The sequence below is a fragment of the Carettochelys insculpta genome, chromosome 3 (genome assembly GCF_033958435.1).
Source record: "Carettochelys insculpta isolate YL-2023 chromosome 3, ASM3395843v1, whole genome shotgun sequence".
Classification (NCBI taxonomy): domain Eukaryota; kingdom Metazoa; phylum Chordata; order Testudines; family Carettochelyidae; genus Carettochelys; species Carettochelys insculpta.
Window position 1 is genome coordinate 174,394,785 of NC_134139.1, and position 19,875 is coordinate 174,414,659.

A 19,875-nucleotide genomic window follows, 5' to 3' on the forward strand; every position below is an offset into this window, starting at 1 on the left:
TTAAATATGGTTAATTTGAAATGGTATCATGACACATCCACTGTACACAGCTGCAAACAACTGCACACGTTGCTCAGCATGAAGAACTTGTATGCCTGGAGCCACACTCCCGTTACAACCTCAACAGAGGACTGAGCAGCTCAGAACACTCTGTTCTCTAAACATGGTATTTCAACAATACTTCTGCAATTATTCAGTGAGTGAAGACCACAAAACTCTGGATTAAGGTGTGTAACACTACTTACCTCCATTTTACAAATGGTGAAATTAAGGCAAAATTAATGATTCGTGCAATGTCAAAAAGCAAGTCACAGAAACACTATTGTTCTATGAATTCCTTGTGTCAGGACATGACAATAGCCAACAGACTTTCAAAGGCAGAAAATAATTTTATTATTTTACAAAAGTAAATCATTGTGATTCATTATAATAAAATTGTAGACATTAATACCAAGTCAGATCTAGGTAAACGGCATATGAAGATCCTGATTATGTAAATTCATCTTGTACAGATTCTTTGAGAGAATGCAGAAGGTTTTTAATTAAATACAATCATCTTAAGTAGTCTGAGAGCATTATTTCAGACTAGGACAAACATTTAAGTTTTGTCCACTATTCACACTCCCAAGATTACACTCTGCTCTGTTCCACATGTTGGACTTCAGAGATCATTACTGTGCTGCTTGTGCTAAAAATTGCATGTACTGTACTCGAGCGGGAAAGTGATCAGCTGGCCGGTTGTATGCTGTCCACACTGGTTCTCCAACAAACAGCCTCATTGCCCTCACATAGTTCTGTGGAAGAAGAAAGAAAATGCAAATAGCATAACAGCTCCTTCTGGAGCAGTGGTTCCCAAACTTTTTGGCATCATGTCCCCCTTTGATTTTTGAGAAACCCTCACGCCCCCACACATCTTTCTTACCAAGGGACAGCCACCCCAGCCGCCTGCCTGAACCCCTTCCCTCCCCTAAAGCCAGGCACCACCAGCCCCTCATCTAACTCCATCCTCCTCCCCACCAAACCACACTCAATCACTTTGCAGGAAGCAGCTAGCTCCATGTCAGCCTTCCACAGTTGCACCAGGTCACCCATGTGAAATGGCAAAGGCTGAAAGGAAGGGCCGGCTTTTTCTTCAGGTGTGGGGAATGACTGGAGGGCGGGGCTCGGTTGCTTTGTGCCCCCACTGGAATGTCTTCACGCCACCCAGTTTGGAAAACTATGCTTTGGAAGGATCTGAGGATGTGTCTACGTTTACTGGGCGTTCCACAAGCCACATTCGATCCTCTGGAGTTCAATTTTCCCCCGTGTGCGAAGATGTGGCAAAACTGCTCTCTCTGGGCTGAGCCGTCAACCCTGGTATTCCATGCTATCGTGTGGAGTGAAGGATGTCAGCATGAGACCGAAAATCCCCGATCCACACTAGGACAGAAAAACAATTCTGATACGTCAATTCTAGCTATACCAATGGTGCAGCTAGAACTGTGTGTCTGGGATCGACTTTTTTCCCTAGTGTAGACCAGGCCTGAATTACAGAGTTAACAACTACCGTTGAGGTTTATGATAATCTGCACTTGTATAGCATCTTTCAAAGCATCTCAGGTACTGCAGGAATTTCACACACCCCTCCAAATTCAATCACTATTTTGCTTCAGCGTTCCTATCAACCTGGCCATTGGAGTGGTAACTGCACTTAGTACTGATACATTGTCTTACAAATTTCACAGGATCTTTTACACCATATCAGGCAGAGGAGTAGTGTCCCATTTCACAGTGGTAGAAAATTCATGACCTTAAGCAAGTCACTCAGGTTTCGCCTACACTGGGATGCAGACTTTGGTGTAACTGCACCAGCAACAGACCCCTAAGGCTATGTCTACACGAGCCCCAAACTTCAAAATGGCCACGCAAATGGCCATTTCGAAGTTTACTAATGAAGCGCTGAAATGCATATTCAGCGCTTCATTAGCATGCGGGTGGCTGCGGCACTTCGAAATTGACGCGGCTCGCCGCCGCGCGTCTCATCCCAATGGGGCTCCTTTTTGAAAGGACCCCGCCTACTTCGAAGTCCCCTTATTCCCATGAGCTCATGGGACTTCGAAGTAGGTGGGGTTCTTTCAAAAAGGAGCCCCGTCGGGACGAGATGCGTGGCGGCGAGCTGCGTCAATTTCGAAGTGCCGCAGCCGCCCGCATGCTAATGAAGCGCTGAATATGCATTTCAGCGCTTCATTAGCAAACTTCGAAATGGCCATTTGCGTGGCCATTTCGAAGTTTGGGGCTCGTGTAGACACAGCCTAAGTGTAGACATGCAATGCTGGGGTTTGCACCAAGGAGCACATCCTTGTCCACACTTGGGCTGGAAGTCAGAACCAGTGCAGCTACATTGATTGCTGATTCAAGGATATTTCCACAGGCAGACCCAGTCATAAGGCAGGGCGGACAACAAATAGCCCACAGGCCAGGAGCACCCAACGGGCTGCCAGACGCTTTGTTTACCTTAGTGTCTGCAGGTATGGCTGCTTTCAGCTCTCTGTGGCTGCGGTTCAGCACTCTCAGCCAATCAGAGCTGCAGAAAGTGGTGGCCCAGCCATACAGCAGACATTCAGGTAAACAAAGCATTTGGCAGTGCATCAGGAGCTAACCCACATGAAGCACATCTGGCCGTGGGGTGTTCATTGCTCACCCCTGCCTTAAGGCAATATTACACACAAAACTCCTCTAAGCAGGTCAAAGGCAGAGCTGGAAATATTAATTTAGAACTTCTGACTGCCAGCTGTGGCTCTAGCCACTAGGCTCAACTCCCTCTTCAGAAGCAAGTTAGTACTCACAGAAGATAGCAAGACAAGTATGCTCAATTTATCTGCAGAAGAGACACACAACAGAAGCAATGTAAGTTTCACTAGGCAGCTCTGCCCTCAACCTGAACAAATCAGTCTCCATGCCTCAGCCAACTGTGGTGGCAGTTTGTGCCATGGACAGTAGGGATGTAAAATCCTGTTTAGCAAGTTAACGGGTTAAACAGTAGGTTTGACTGGTTAACCATTAAATGGGTGTAGGCAGTGGGGCTGCGCTGGCTGAGCTGGAGTGCCTCCCCACATGTGGCAGCCCTGTAGAGCTGGATCAACCCCTCCCTGCTTGCAGCGGGCTGCTCCAGCCCCTACTGGTGAACCATAACCGCTTAATCATTAACATCCCTGATGTCTAGCTGTAGAAACTGGACTCATACCATAAACTGATTTCATGCAAGATACAAAATGGGTCTAAGGTGGCAGGGACTTGCCGTCACTACCAATGAGGAGTATAGGAACTGGAAACTTGGTATGTCTATTCTAGGGAAATAAGTCGATTTCAAATACGCAATTCCAGCTCTGGCATTGGCATAGCTAAAACTGACACATCAGAATGGACTTAGCTCCCTAGTGCAGGCCAAGCCTCTTTAGTTTTGTGTCAATGTCCCTTACTCCACACAACAAAGTGGAGTACAGGCATCAACAGCTGAGCCCAGAAAGGTTGATTTTGCCGTGTCTTCACTAGATGTGCAAATTGAACTCCAGAAGACCAAGTGCAGCATGTTGATCTGCCTTAGAGGTGAAAGCTCAGGTTCCGCAATTCATTTTGTGTCCCTCCTGTTCCTGGTTTAATGAAATGCAGACCTGAAGTAGTGTATTTAGTCACCAATATGCAATATGCCTTTGTACACTTGTCTGTCATTACGTGTACTTAGGAGCGTAATAGATAAAGCCATGTACAAACATTTTTATCCAGTGTAAATCGGTGATATATTCCAGCAGGAAGAGTTATCATGTCTCCCTTTTCCATGAATATCCGGATCCATCTGTCATCTTTGTCTCGAACATCAAAGTAGCCACTTCCTTCAAGGATGTAGCGAATTTCATCATCCAAATGCAAATGTTCTTCATAAAACATTTTTATCTATGGTAGGAAGGAGGGGATATTATATTTAAGTTTGTAGAATAAAAAATACATCTAAACACAATGGCACATGGAGATAGTTCCGCAATGTCTGGAAAATACTTATCAAAGGAGTCCAAAAGATACAAAAGTCTGACCATGAATTCAAGTCTATGATTTATAGGAGAACCATCATCTGTAACTGTACTTTTATATCAAAACAAAAAGCAGTCAAGTAGCACTTTAAAGACTAGCAAAATACTTTATTAGGTGAGCTTTCGTGGGACAGACCCACTTCTTCAGATCATACCCAGACCAGAACAGACTCAATATTTAAGGCACAGAGAACCAAAAACAGTAAACAAGGAGGACAAATCAGAAAAAGATAATCAAGGTGAGCCAATCAGAGAGTGGAGGGGTTGGGGGGAAGGTCAAGAATTAGATTGACCCAAGTATGCAGACGAGCCCCTATAGTGACTCAGAAAGTTCCCATCATGATTTAAACCATGTGTTAATGTGCCGAATTTGAATATAAAAGCCAGCTCAGCTGTTTCCCTTTCTAGAACGGTGCAATAATTCTTCTTCAGCAACACACATACCTTTAGGTCATTGACAGAATGCCCCATTCCATTAATGGAACTCTGTTACTCTGTTACTGTACTTTTATATAGACTACACAAATATGACAAGAGCTGAAATCCCCTGACATTTTACACAGGAATAAGTCAAACGCAGCATCACAGACTAATGTGTCTAATCACACATGGGAACAATAAAAGTCATTCTGGCCAACCAGGTTGCCTGCTGAACAGTGCTTCGTACTTCCAGCAAGAGACATAACATGGGCCAGAGTGCCAGATCCAACGCCTCACTCCCTAATCAGCAGAGACAATGGTCTCTCAGATCTTTGGGAATGAAGAATATTTTGTCCTTCAGGCAACATAGGAGCAATAACACCAGCTTCTCAAAGAGTCCTATGAGGACTTGTCAGGAGACATGGTGGTGGTGGGAAATTACTGCAGTGCGATGGGATGGGAAGGAAGTGATAAATGGTGTTGTTTCTCAAGGCTTCCAGATGGATATGGAGAAATTTCACCATTAGCACTGAACTCCTGAGATACCACTTCATTCACATTCATTTGGGAGTGGCCCATTTTTACATTCCACTGGTGAGGAAGGAGTTTCATTACAAAATGCATAAAATGAGAACTTCACAGTGTTCCTCCTGATCTGTTCTGAAGCAAACAGGACATTAGTTCCCCAAATTAAAACATTTCTCAGCTGGGGAACTGTTCAAATCCCTGATACCCCACAAGCATTCAGCACATTATAGACTTAAAAAATAACTGGAGACAAAAGAACTAATTACAAACTAATACATTTTGCAGGCTGACAATCCCCACAGCACATGTAGCTGTAGGCAGGTTTCAGCTATGAAAACCTCCAAGTGAGCAGGCTCACAACTTATTACAAATGTATTGGAGCCCACAAATCCCCATCAAAATGAATTTGGCAGAAGTTTCAATTCCCCGCAATGGTGGATATATTCAAATATTCTTAGCTCTGAAAATCAATCACCGTGACAACCAGGCCAAGAGAGTGAAGAGTGATCTCCTTTGTCTGAGAGCGCTGAGCAATTATTTCTGACAGTACCAAGAGATTTGTTATTGTTGATTAAAATTACCACCAGATCCTTGGGCAGCAGTGACCAAGCTCAGGGCTCACTGCTCTAAAATTCAATGGGCAAAAATTTTACCAAAGTCCCAAGCTGTCAACTGCCTGAACTTCATTTGGATGATGATCTAATCACCGTTCCAGGGCTCCATTTGTGAGAGTGCAGCTTTAGCATGACAGAGGAAAGCCACTCTGATTAAGGTGAACCATTCTAAGAAGCATCAGATATAAGCTACTAAAGGGAAAGCAATTACAAAACCCTCTGTCCTTTTAGAAATGGAATCCCAGCAGGCGCTTGCAACTGTACAACAGAAGAATGTGCTTTTTTTAAAAAAAAAAAAAAAAAAAAAAGTGTGTGGGGGGGAATCTATCCAACACAGAGCAGGTTTGGAGCACACACTTCAAAAGCTGGTGCACACTCTAGTGGCAGACTTCAGAATTTACTCCCTCTCCAGATCCAAACCAGGGATGCTTTACCTTGTCTTCATAATTCGGCAGCTTATCTTTGTGTATCATTATTATATCCATCCAAGAATAGTTTCTCTCTTTCCGAATCCTTGCTAGCTCTGGGTCAGTCTCATAGTTGTCAGCATCCAACTGCGTGATTTTTGGAAGGGTATGGGAGAAGGAGAGGCAGAGAGGGAGGAATGAAAAACAAGCATCCATGAGAGACAGCCAGGATACCCAAACAACCACTTCCAAAAACAAAAGTGCAGCCAATGAGTGTACAAATAACATTTCACGTTACATACTGGTTACTAACAAGTCCTGCAAGGTTATTTATTTGTTATTGTGTAGTCTAAAGGGAAAAAAGTTGACCCTTCAGCATCCCTGTGAATGTTTCAGTGGATGTACAAGGGAAGTGAGCTCAATCTGACTTCAGAGTCCCATGAAGTCTGCTTCTCTCTCCAGAGTCTGAACTCCAGTGTAACAGAGAATCGTGCCTTTTACTCCTTCACAAAACCAACACCAAACCCAAAACTGGCAGGTCCTTGTGACTAACCAACAGGACTGACATTGTCCCTGCCCTGTTGCTGAAGTTTGGAATTAGCAGGAGGAATATCCTCACTTTTTGTAGTCACTTCCCCACCAGGCACCCTGCCAACCCTGGCAAGGCATGCTGCCAAAACACACTAGCCTTGGTAGGGGAAAGAGCAGCATGATAGGAAAATCAATAACTTGCTGCTGAAAATTGGCAACAACAATTTTTTTTGGTAGTGGGGGAGGGCCTCCATCAGTTACTTTAAAGCTTCATTAAACTGCCAGATTTTCTTTGTTCAGCGTCTATTATTGTTCCACTTCCTGGACATGGGAAACCTTTTCAGAACCCAAATGAAAAGCTGTCTGTGGTTCCATGTTCTCCAGTTATGGATTTTTTTTGGGGGGGTGGGGGGTTGGTCGGATTTCAGTGACTTGTTTCTGATAAGTTTACACTTTGTACAACAAATACTATACTATAAAAATGTTTGTAAGTTTCACCACAGGTACATATGATAGCCCTATAAGAATTTCCTCCTATCAAGCTTGTAAGTCTCTTATAAAGGCTTCTTGCTCTAGTGAACCTTGCAAGAGACTGGGAGATGGGAATTATTGAATTCTATCTTGTTTAACTATCAGGGATATATTTTATAATATAAGACTGTCTGGATTGTAGCTAGGTGCTGAATTGCTCAATTATGTAGTTCTTCTGTCTGACCCATCCACAAAAAAACAAATGGTCCATAAATGTAGCCCAGCAATGAAAGAGCATCACCAATGCACATGCACTACACTTTAAAAACCCCTTGAATTAGCCTGTGGGAAGGAGAGCTCATGATTAGCTGCCCAAATATCTGAAGGTAGAGCTTTAATTATATGTATGTCTTTACTAACTTGGCCCATCATCACTAATTATAAAACTCATTTATCTACAGCAGAGCTGTAATATGCTTTGCACTTACAAAAAATCTGCTACCTGCTCCCATCTTTTCACCATCTGACAATCTAAAACAAGATTAAGCACATTTATACCAATATAATTCCACCCACATGGGGCTAGAGTGTTGCCGTTTTATCAAAAAGGAGAACCTCAGAATTACAAACACCAGAGCTCTGAACTGACCAGTCAATGGCACACCTCTTTTGGAACTGGAAGTATGCAATCAGGCAGCAGCAGAGACAAAAAAGAGTACTATGTTAAACATAAACCACTAAAAATGAAGGGAAAAATTTTAAAAAATAAACAACAGGTAAGGGAACTATTTCTGTGCTTGTTTATTGTAAATTAGAATGGGTGAAAGCAGAGTTTTTCTTCTGCAAATTTCCAAAGACATATTAAGCCAAACGTTCAGCTGAAAATTTTTGAAAAAACCACCCCAATGTTTTGTTCAGAGTTACAAACAACTTCTACTCCTATGACTTTGTAACTGGGGTTCTAATTCACTGTGATAGGTAAATTAGACAACTCTTCCATTTAGACAAGGTCCCAGTCTTAATCTAATTTTTAAAAATGGAGACTTAAGAGCAGTTTATGCACTTATTGTCTGGTGTGCGTTAAACCTCACACTAAAAGCATATGATACAACCTTTTCATTTACACATGCTCATCTGCTTCTGATTCCAGCCACAGCGTAGGTTTTCTCTTCAGCTTAATAGGAACAGAAAGGTAGCAGTGTTGGTCTGTACTCCAACAAAACAAAGCAGCAGAAATGTAGCACTTTAAAGACTAACAAAATGATTTATTCGGTGACGAGCTTGCTTGGGACAAATCCACTTGAAGTGGGTCTGTCCCACAAAGGCTCATCACCCAATAAGTCATTTTGTTAATATTTAAAGTGCTACCAAAACAAAAAAGCAGTAAAGTAGCACTTAAAGACTAACAAAATAATGTATTAGGTGATGAGCTTTCGTGGGACAGACCCACTTCTTCAGACCACAGCCAAACCAGAACAGACTCATCCGCTGCTTTGTTTTCGTGCACTTAAACAAATCATGATTTTTAAACTACCAGGGCAGAACTCTGACTCTTTGGGCCCTGCCTGCACGGAGAGTCTTTCCCTGTTAGCACGTCTCTGCCACGGACGGGCCTTTCAGACTCCCTGAAACCTTCAGATTTCCTTGGGCACAGATCTGGTCTCCGACCCCCACTGGCACGTGGCCCTGGGTCTCTCTTAGCCCCTGTTATTCACCATGCACCGCCCGGTAAGGGGACCAGTAGGAGGCGCAACCCCCAAACAGCTGCGGCGGAGTGGAGAGCGGAGCCGATTGGAAAGGACTTGGCAGGCGACTGGCGCAGAAGGCAGGGCAGGCCCCAGCCGCAGCCCACCGTGGGAGGGGGAGCAGCTCCCTCCGCCCCTGGTCACAGGGGTCCCCACGCCCCTCTCCCTGCAGCCCGCTTCGGGGCCGTGCGTCCCGCCGCGCGGCAAACAGGCCTAGGGCGGAGGCCCAGGCCCGGGGCCCGCACTGCGCGCGCGGCTGCAGCCCGGCTCGAGGCTGCGGGGCTCCAGGCGCTGCCTACTTTCCAGTAGTAGACTCCGAGCCGGCGCAGCTGCTCCAGGCTGACCGGCCGGGGCGGCTCCAAGTGGTGCGGGGCTCTCTGGTCCTCTGCGGACTCGTCCATGTACCAGGCTTCCACCATCCTGCAGCCAGGCGGCGCGTCCGGGCCGGGCTGCGTGGAGCAGCGGCAGCGAGTGCTGCGGCTCAGCCTGCTGGGTACGCGGGGGCTGGGCCGGAGGAGAGGAGGGACCCCAGCAGTTTCCTGTCGTCCGGCTGGTAACGAGCCAGCCTGGCGGGGTTTCGTGGGGTTGCCAGTTGCCTGGGAAATAACTGAAGCTGTTCTTAACCTGGGGCTAAGGCGTTGCGTGATTGCTGCGTTAGGCTGGGGCACCGATTGCCAGAAGCGTCTGTGATCCAGCTAAAGATCCCGTAGCGCTCCCCTTTCCGCGGGATAAGTAAGGAAATGGTGTTACCTGTGATGTGCTGTTGCTGTAGGCTGGTGCCCCCCCCAGGGGGTCAGGAGTGGAGGAATCTTGTGGGGGCAAAAGAAGGACCTGGTCAGCCCCCAGGTGGGGAAGGAGTGTCACTCAGCCCCACTTCGCCTCCAGCTGCACCCCGGCCACATCTCTGCACCCAGCCCCAGCTCAGGCCTGCCAACAGGTGAGGGCAAAGGGGACAACTGCCCTGGTGCCCGGGGATACCAAAGGGCCTGTTGCTCCTGCCTGACCCTATTACTGCAGCAGCTGGAGCCCCAGGCTCTTTGACTTGCTGTCCAGAACCACCATAGTGTTGACCTCACAACATCGACACTCTGCGACTGTCATGTACAGGGGCCTGCAATCAAAATGGCAAGAAGAGCCATTTTTTTTTCAAATTCAGTTCCAGAACCAGTATTTCAAGAGCCACAAGGCATGTGAATATGAGACAGTTGTTAATAAATAACATCAAACTGTACTTTTTGTAACCTGCATTTTAAGTAACAACAGAGGTGGCTGTGTTAGTCTGTATTATAGCAAAACAAACCAGCCGTCGTATAGCACTTTAAAGATTAAGAAAATAATGCATTAGGTGATTTTGTCAGTCTTTAAAGTGCTACGTGACTGCTGGTTTTCCCTATTTTAAGAACTGCACACACAATGATTTGTACCAGTTAGAAAGTTTGTTACTTTCACCCGTGGACTGGAGAGAAAAAGAGATAAGAAGAAAGCTGTGCCTGGTTCACATCAACCCTCTGACCCCATGCTGGCCTCCCCCCATCCCCAGGATTAAGCTGTCACAGACAATGAGCTCTGTGTGCTGCTGCTGCTCCTGGACAGCCACCGCTTCATCCCCTATTCAGAGGTCTTGCTCGCTTTTCCTACCTGCAGCTCCCTGCCCTGGTGGGCTGAAATAATGGAACTAAATGTGATTGGTTTAACAGCTGGATCCCTCCCATCACTCTGCCGGCCATTAAACCAACTAAACTGTTATTTCAGCAGCAGCAGCCAGGCAGGGAGCCACAAGAGGAGTCAGCAGTGGCAGCAGGGCCCTGAGCCACAAGTGACTCCTTAAAGAGCCACAGGTTGCTGACCCTGGTTCCTGTGAGTGTGTGGCCAGTTTTCAGTTTTGTCATTTGGTTTTGACAAAGTTGAGGTTCAGCCTCTATTTTATAATCCCCTTCTTGTTTCCCAGTGGGTGCCCTTTTCTATCCAAGGTGTGTTTCAGAAGTTTAATTTGCCTGGAAACTGTTGGCAACTCTGTCCACTAACCAGAAAGAGGGAATCTGTTAAGCTTGGTTCTTGCAGGTTCCCTAATTTCTGTGCTCCAGTGATCCTATTGTGTTTCTGTCCTTGAGATTAGTTCCAGTTCTATCCAGATCATCAGACAGGGTGTTATATTATTATCTTTAATTCACTCTACTCACCAGTTCTGTGTAATTTTGAAGTTCTTGGCTTCAAGCCAGTTTGTATAGTTAAGGCCCAAGTGCTTTTGCTTTGTTGTATATTCATCCTTGTGGTGCTCTTAATAAACCTTGTTCTGTTTGTACTATACGTACCTCTTTGGTACTAATCAGTACTTGGTGATAGGTACTAAGGGAAGGAGACAAATCTTTGTGTTGGGGTTTGGGGTAATTCCTTAGCTCCCCGTTGTAATTGTAACCCTGCCTGGGATTAACATAGATCAGTGGTCTCAAATCCTTTCATGGCCAGTATCACTTTTTGAATTGAAGAGCAATCCAGGAACTACTCTCCTCCTGTCTTGAAGCCCCACCATACTCCATCTCCCTCCTCCTGCCACTCACTCTCCTCTACTTTCACTCATTTTCATCAGGCTGGGGCACAGGGTTGGGGTTTTGGAGGAGGTGCAGGCTCTGGGCTGGGGCTGAGGGGTTTGCAGTGTGAGAGAGTGCTCTGGGCTGCGCCAAGGTCCAGGTCCTGGGGTGCACGAGGGGGTGAGGGGTGCAAGCTCTGGAAGGAGAAGTAAGAGCTAGGACAGCAGGTATGAGTACGGGGGGGATAGAGAGTGTTCACTAGGGGAAGCGTTCAGGATTTGGGCCAGGGTGCAGAAGGATGCTGGCTCTGTGAGGCTGCAGGTTGGGTGGTGAAAGAGAGACTGGTCCAGCATGGCTGGGCCTGCTGTACTCATGCTACTTCTGGTCTTAGTGCTGAAGAGCCATTCAGAACCTGCCCATGGAAAGGGGGACAGCACTTACCTCAGGTGGCACAGCCCCATAGTGCTCCCGACAGACCCCTGGGTGGGCAAATGGCTCTGCATTTCCCCTCTCTGCAGGCACCACCACAGCTCCCATTGGGCACAGTTCTCTGTTCCCAGCCAGCGAGTGCTGCAGGAAGGCTTGCAGACAGGAGCAGTATGCAGATTCCTCAGCCCCCAACCCCAGGCCTTAGGGGGCATGCTGGCCACTTCCAGGAGTGGCATGGGGCCAGGGCAGGCATGCAGCCTGCCTTAGCAGCAGTCGCAGTACACCAGCAGAGATCACAATCAACTGGGCGAATCTCTGGAATTGAAGTTACTGTTGGTGAAGTGTGTGAGTGGTGTTAGCAGAAGTGAAATTTTAGTGTAGACACACACAGGTTGACATATATCAAAACAAAAAGCAGTCAAGTAGCACTTTAAAGACTAGCAAAATAGTTTATTAGGTGAGCTTTCGTGGGACAGACCCACTTCTTCAGACCATAGCCAGACCAGACAATAAGCTGCCTTCCATCAGTCTAACTCTGTAGTGTAGACCAGAGCTTAGTATTATGCTAAGGCCCATTGATAGTTCACTACTGTGACAGAATCTTGTCATTCTTGACAATAGTCAGTACACTTAGCACACTGTTATCATAATCTGTACCTAAAAGCTGTCATGTGAGATAATCATGTACAAAGTGGTAAAACACTTGTCCTGAACATCCTTGTGTGGTGTATGGACAAAGTGATAAACGTGCTAGAAATATGTTCTTAAAACGTGCTTGGCAGGCAATGCATAAGCCAGATCTGCTCTAGACAAAGGAAACTGTATTTTCCTGAACAAGAAGTCTTGTGGCACCTTATAGACTAACAGATATTTTGGTGCATAAGCTTTCGTGGGCAAAGACCCGCTTCATCACATGCATGAGTGGGGGGTGGGATTTTCAGAGGGGTATTTAAAGAATGGGGTCCCAGAAAAAGGGAGGGCCAAAGCTGTCAAGGTCTATTCGGCAAGGTGAAAATGGTCCATTATCAATAGTAGGTATCAAAAGAGACAAAAACAAGTTAGATCAGACAGGGAGATATGAGCCTTTGTCAGAGTCTCTCCATTAGACTCTGACAATGGCTTATATCCCTGTCTGATCTGACTTGTTTTTTCCTCTTTTGATACCTGATATTGATAATGGGCCATTTCCACCTTGCTAAATAGACCTAGTCAGCTCTGGCCCTCCTGTTTTTTGGGGCCCCTTTCTTTATATACCCCTCTGAAAATCCCCCCCCCCCACACTCATGCATCTGATGAAGTGGGTCTTTGCCCACAAAAGCTTATGCTCCAACATATCTGTTAGTCTATAAGGTGCAACAAGACTTCTTGTTCTCGAAGCTACCGACTGACACGGCTACCTCTCTGATACTTGTCTTTTCCTGGTCATCAGGCAGAGGCAACGAAAGTACACTTAAAGGTATGGTAAACAAAGCTATCCGAAGAGAAAGGGGAAGCAGAGATGAAGCAGGGGCCATGAACTTTGGGGAGATACGAGGAGAGAGAAAAGGCAATTTTGGCTTTGTTGAAGAGACAAAGGAACTGAGCCCTTTGAGCTCTGTGAAGGTTCCTGACTAGAAAGTCCAGTCAGCCATGCTGGAAGAGAAACTTGATAAGAAACACTTTAAACAAGATGCTCTAGTTGGTTAGAGTTAGGTTTTAGTCCTAGAAGCATATTTTTACTTTCGCTTGCTTGTAACACGTTCTGCCTTATTATATATAATCACTTAAACCTATGACTTTTTTGATTAATCGTATTTTTACTCTTAATAAATACCAAGACGTTGATGTGATTTAAATAAGAGAGTCTGTCAACACCAGGTAATGGAGTGCTCTTCAGCTGCTCTCTAAAAAATATAGTGATCTTAACTTCTGTGAATGTCCCAGAAGAGGGCTGACAACACGGGGCAGATGGGTTGGGGGAAATCAGTGACCGGGGAAGGGTGTTGAACTTACTTTATGATGAGTAACCAAGGGTGAGGGGAGCCAGGGTGAGGCCCTTTTTTTGTGAACATGCTGCTGATTTCAAGGCTCTCAAGCCACGGCTGCGTAGGACAGATATGCTCAGGGCTACTGGACAGGCAGTACACAACCCCTTATTGATCTGAGTTGAACCCCAAAATGTTACTCTTAGCATCACATAGAGCAGGGGTCAGCAACCCCCAGCACAGGTGCCAAGAGTGGCACATGAGCTAATTTTTATCAGCATGGAAGGTGGGAACTCAGCTAGGCCCCACCCCTCCTCCCTCTTGCAGTTGAGACCTTACTCAAAGCTGTGTTGCCTGTGAACTAACAAAAGACCAGCTAATGCCTCCAACTGCCACCTAAACAGTAAAGGTCTGCATCTTAATTTATTAATGAAGCTGTTGTAAGTAGGACTACTAGCAACTTTAAAAAGTATCACTGGCACTCAGACTGTACATAGAAGTCTAAAGGTCAAATTTCAACACTCAGTCTCAGAAAGGTTGCTGACCCCGACACAGCTCCCTTGACTTCTGTTTTCAGCTCTGATCAGTCCCCAGAATCATAATTTGGACACCCAGAACATGAGGAACATAATTAAGTGACCACCTCTGAAAAGTTTGGTTTAAGTGACTTGCCCAACATCATGGAGGAATTCTGTGGCAGAGGCAGGGATATCATACATTTCTCTAGAGCAGCATCCAACTGAATTAACCACCAGGCCAACTTTTCTATGCCTACAATCCACTACTTTAGTTGCTATGCACCTCACAACTTCTTCAGCAGATGAAGCACGTCATGCAGACTGTAGTTTCCTTCACTACACAACCCTTGTTCACCCCCAGAGTATGGTGACGCGAGTGAATAAGAGAGAGGTTCTATGGGGACAAAACAATCATGTAATTAATAACTGTATTGCAATAGTTCCCAATTTTTTGCATTGGTGACCCTGTTCATACAGCAAGTCTCTGAGTGTAATCTCCCCCTTGTTAAATTAGAACAATGTTTTTTCTATTTATTTAACACTATTGTAAATGATAGAGGTGAAGCAGGGTTTCAGGATGGAGACAGAGAGCTTAAAACTGCGTACCTAATAATCTTGTGTGTTCCCTGTACACTGTGTGCAGCATGTGTTTCTGCTGGCACTGCACATCTGCACATGCCTTAGTACACATAAAATTTATTCTGTACATGGGTGGAAAAGCTTGGAGGGCACATTGGTCGCAGCCCCAAGTTTGAGAACTTCTGCTGTACTGTAAATAATGTGTAGGCATATAGGAGCCAAATTAATGTTGATTTTGTCCTTGATTTTTGAGTGCTTGATATGCAGCTTCAGGATTCTTTTAACAGTGTAATTTCCTAGAGTTATGAACAAGCAGATTGAAAATTTAAAAATTCCTGTATCTGGCATGGTATTGATACCCACGATTCATCAGGATTTCTGTTCACTTAAGCTTTCAAGTGTGTTTAGCTCCAACTTTGAGCAAGGCATGCTTGGTGTTCCTCCATCCATTTCACTCTGAACCATTATACAATTTGCAGAGCCACAGGCTGCTAGAAAGGAAGCTGCTTTTTCTGGTCCCACTGCCACAGTACAAAGATCAGATGTTCCAGACTCACCATCACTGTGGAGATAAGGCCTATTCCTTTTGTTGTTCTGCCAGAGAGGAAAATCAAGTGGAAGGTTGCCACAAGTTTGCAGCGGCTTTTGGAGTGAGAAGTCAGGACGACTTATCTCCTATCACCACAGGGGATATTTGCAGGGAGGGAAGGAGCCCTCAAGTCTGTGCAGGACCTGCAGCCAAATTCTAATGTGTAAGTCTTGATCTACATTATACATAAATGTGCTTAAACCCTGCATTTTTCTCTGACTAAGTAGAATGGGGCAAAAGCCAGAGGAAATGCACGTTTTGATTCTTGCATTTCTTCCCATTATTTTTAAGCCCTTTTTTCTCGTGTTTATGCTCTCAATGCATATGCTGAGAATAGCATGATGGGTATCAAATTATTTTTGTCAATATATCTAAAGCTGACAAAAGACAAGATCAACAGTGATCAGCAGGATTTCTCTACAGTACACACATGGATGCCTGGCGGGCTGTGTCTCCTGCCGCTCCCTGTGTTGCTAGAAATTCAGTTCATTAAAGCTTAAGCTGATCAGTTCTGAGTCAGATGCTCCTCACAATATTCCTTGGTCCTTCAAGGCAAAACTGAGGGAATTTCTTCTATGCTAAACAAGCTGCAGGGCTTTCTGGAAAAGAGAGAGGCTGTGTCTACACTAGCCCCAAACTTCAAAATGGCCATGTAAATGGCCATTTTGAAGTTTCCTAATGAAGTGCTGAAGTACATATTCAGCGCCTCATTAACATGCAGGCAGCCACGGCACTTCGAAATTGATGCGGCTCGGCCTGACGGGGCTGCTTTTCGAAAGGACCCCGCCTACTTCAAAGTCCCCTTATTCCCATCTGCTCACAGGAATAAGGGGACTTCAAAGTAGGCGGGGTCCTTTTGAAAAGGAGCCCTGTTGGGATGAGCCGTGCAGCGGCGAGCCGCATCAATTTCGAAGTGCCACGGCCGCCTGCATGCTAATGAGGCGCTGAATATATATTTCAGTGCTTCATTAGTAAACTTTGAAATTTACATGGCCATTTCGAAGTTTGGGGCTAGTGTAGGCACGACCAGAGAGACATAGCCTGTTATGTCTAGATTACAGGGATTTGCCAACAGAAGTTTTTATTGGAAGATATCTTCCGACAAACCTTCTGTCGACAGATCGCAGCCAAACTGCCAAGCGGCTCACAAGACCGATCTGCTGTCAACAGTGCGCGTCTGGAAAGCCTGGATGCTCTGTTAGAATAATGGCCAACCAGACGCACAGCAGATAGGACTGCCCAGTATCCTGGAAGCCCTGTCTGTTCCAGGGAATCCTTTGTCGACATCCAGACCAGCTTTGTGGTATGCCTTCTGGGGAGCGGGGTACAACTGTCCATAAAAGTGCTATGTTCTGTCAACTTCCTGTCAACAGAACACACTGGGAATCTGGATGCACTGCGGGTTCTGTTTGCTGACAAAACCCTCTAGTGTAGGCATAGCCAGAGAAGATGTGCTACAGGGTACAAAAAATGAAAGATTATTTTAAACCTTTCGGCTCAGGTTTCTTGGGAAAACAGCACCGGTTGGGATCAGGCCATCTGATTTTTAGGTTTTACAGGTTTGTTTTGTTCAAGAAATTAAAGGAAAAAATAAATGAGAGTTTGGAGTATCTGAGGGGAGAGAAGCTGAACTCACAACCATACTCTTTCCAGTTAAAAATCTCATTTTTGGAATTCAGTTTTTATCTATTTTCTACAAAAGTTGATAATTTCTCAAAGGTGATTTGAAAAGTGAACACTCGTAACTGGAACAAGATGACATGCTTCATCAGTTACATTTTCAATGCATATTCTAGATTAGCTTTTTTCCAGGAGGAAATTAAACAACTGCTGAAAATGGTTTTCAGTAATGTGTAGTACTGGACCTGGATTGAAGACTGTTTTAAGAGCCAGAGCAGAGGCAGTGCACAACTGTTGATAGTAACGGGGCACAATGTGAAGGTTCAGCCACTCCCCAGGCACTGACTCGTTTTTTCTGGGGCAGGTAATCCACCTCCACTCTGCCCTGAGGCCCTGTCTCCACTCCACTTCTCCCTCACAGCCCCATCCTTGCTGCTACTTTTCCTGCACCACTCCCTCCCTATAACACCAGCAAGTGGCCATGAGTGCTGAGCAGGGAGCACCCACTGACTGGACACCTCTGAGGCCACCACTGCAAATAGACTGAATTATGGTTGTGCTGGACAGGCCTCCCCTCTGAAAAGGCAGCAGCCCCTCTCTGCAGTGCTCCGCTGTTGCTCCTGCCTCTCCCAACAGCACAGCTCACCTGGCCTTTGAGGTTACGTGACTGGCTTGGCTCTACCAGCCACTGTGCAGGAAAGGGACACCACGTGACCAAGCAAGACTTGCTCTGAGACAGGAAACCCACACATGGGAGTGGGTCACCGACTCCCTGGTGATAGGGTGGTTTCCAGCCATGGCTTCCATAGCCTCCCTCACTGGGGGCTCTTGCATATTAACCAAGCCATCTCCCTGATTAAAATCTCATCCTGCTGCAGCATTCCTGAGTGAGACATGAACCCACACCAGGGCAGGTTTCTCAGTCACTAGATAGGCTCAGACCTGCAAACCTCAGGTAGGCATAGAATCTACTCTCCACCTACCTTCATTGTCTCTATGGCTCAGTAACAGCGCAAGCTAGGCATGTAAGGTGGGGTAGGGTGGGGGTGGGAAGATAAAGGGAGGCCACATGCTATGGTGGCATCGGTTTTGAAAAAAATACTGTGCACATAAGTGCTTTGAACCCACTGCCAGAAAAAAAATACTATATATACACATATAGGAACCCCAGCAGAAGTCTGGTAGGGCAGGAGACTCCCACGTGCTAGCATAGCTAAGCTACATCACCCTTGGCTTGCCTACCATCCCTGCATTCTAAGCAGCTGGGAGCAGACTTTGGCTAGAGTTCTGGTGCAGAGTACAGAAAGGGGGAGAGCATCAGCCAGCAAACTAACTCACTGTCCTATGCCCCAAGGGCCATGCCCTCACCACAGGACTTCAGTCTCTCTTCTTCTAAACAACACAAACTGAACTCAGCCATATGCTTTCTCCCGGACACAAGGTCTTCTGCTGGAGGCCTTCTTGCTTCTTATGCTCCACAACACATTCAGCTGGGAATTAAGGCAAGTCTCCCTGTTCCTTTCTCCTTCATAATCTGCTTCCTGCAGGCCATCTGCCTCCTCTAGATACACACTAAGTTCTTTATTCAGATCCAGGAACTTCTGGAAGAATCTTTATACACTCTGGAAATCTAAGAGCAAAGGCTGCCTTACTGTAACTTTTTGGACTAGAAAAGTGATATACTTAGATGGCTGTGGAAGGGGATTACCCAGAAGCAGGGTATGTACCTAAATTCCACTGTGCAAATAACCACACAAAACAGAAGTAAGTATGTGTGCTTTATGACATTAACAGAGGGGAAAGTCAGGAAGCAAAGCTAGGATGATATGGAGGATTCCACCAAGGAAGAAGGGAACATCAGACTGCACTTAAGGGAAACAGGTGGGGGAAGCCAGCAGGGGGAGGAACTGGAAACAGGAGCGAAAAAAAAGAAGGCTGGTATGGAAGAATGGTCACAAAAGAGACAACAGAAAGCAACAAATAGAGATTCCGTGCAGTAATGTGTGTCTGGAATGCGACTGAAAGAATCACAGGCTGTCTGTCAGCAGTGGATGTGTATCAGCCCTCCAGCCGGGGCCGATGGTGGGGCTGGCTGTCTGGCCAGTAGCAGAGCAGCTAGTAGAGAAGAAAGGAATCAGCTCCAATATCCAAAACTTTTGATTATCTGGCACCCAGTTCCCTGAGGGTGCAGGATAATACAGCTTCTACTGCAGGTGAATAAGGGCCTGTTAACAGTTGCTTTAGGAAGAAAAAAAGCTGGAAATAGAGTTTAATAGGAACTTAGTATAACTGCATTTGCTCCAACCCCTCCGACAGAGACAAACACCTACAGGATCTCTACCAAGCATTCTTGAAACTCCAATACCCACCTGAGGAAGTGCAAAAACAGATCAACAGAGCCAAACGTGTGCCATGAAGCCTCTTACGTCAGGACAAGCCCAAGAGAGAAACCAACAGAACACCACTAGCCATCACCTACAGTCCTCAGCTAAAACCTCTACAGCGCATCATCAGGGATTTACAACCCATCCTGGACAAGATCCCCCACTTTCACAGGCCTTGGGAGGCAGACCAGTCCTTGCCCAAAGACAACCTCCCAACCTGAAGCAAATCCTAACCAGCAACTATACACTGCACCACAGTCACTAACTTGGGGACCCATCCATGCAACAAACCTCGTTCCCAGCTCTGCCCACATATCTACACCAGCAACACCATTATAGGACCTAACCAGATCAGCCACACCCTCGTGGGTTCATTCAGCTGCACATCTACCAATATAATTTATGCCATCATGTGCCAGCAATGCCCCTCTGCTATATACATTGGACAAACTGGACAGTCTCTACGTAAAAGAATAAACGCACA

The 19,875-nt window shown here is 45.9% G+C and overlaps 1 protein-coding gene across 1 annotated transcript; it reads right to left on the reverse strand.

Annotated features, from left to right (window-relative positions):
- Positions 1–369: 369 nt before the first annotated feature.
- ADI1 (acireductone dioxygenase 1) lies at positions 370–9,287 on the reverse strand. The gene is made up of 4 exons (XM_074988936.1): positions 9,080–9,287; positions 6,061–6,180; positions 3,751–3,930; positions 370–794 (listed from the first exon to the last, which is right to left on the reverse strand). Exons 1-4 carry the CDS (start codon positions 9,197–9,199, stop codon positions 672–674), a joined length of 543 nt encoding a protein of 180 aa, XP_074845037.1. The 5' UTR covers positions 9,200–9,287; the 3' UTR covers positions 370–671.
- Positions 9,288–19,875: the final 10,588 nt, after the last annotated feature.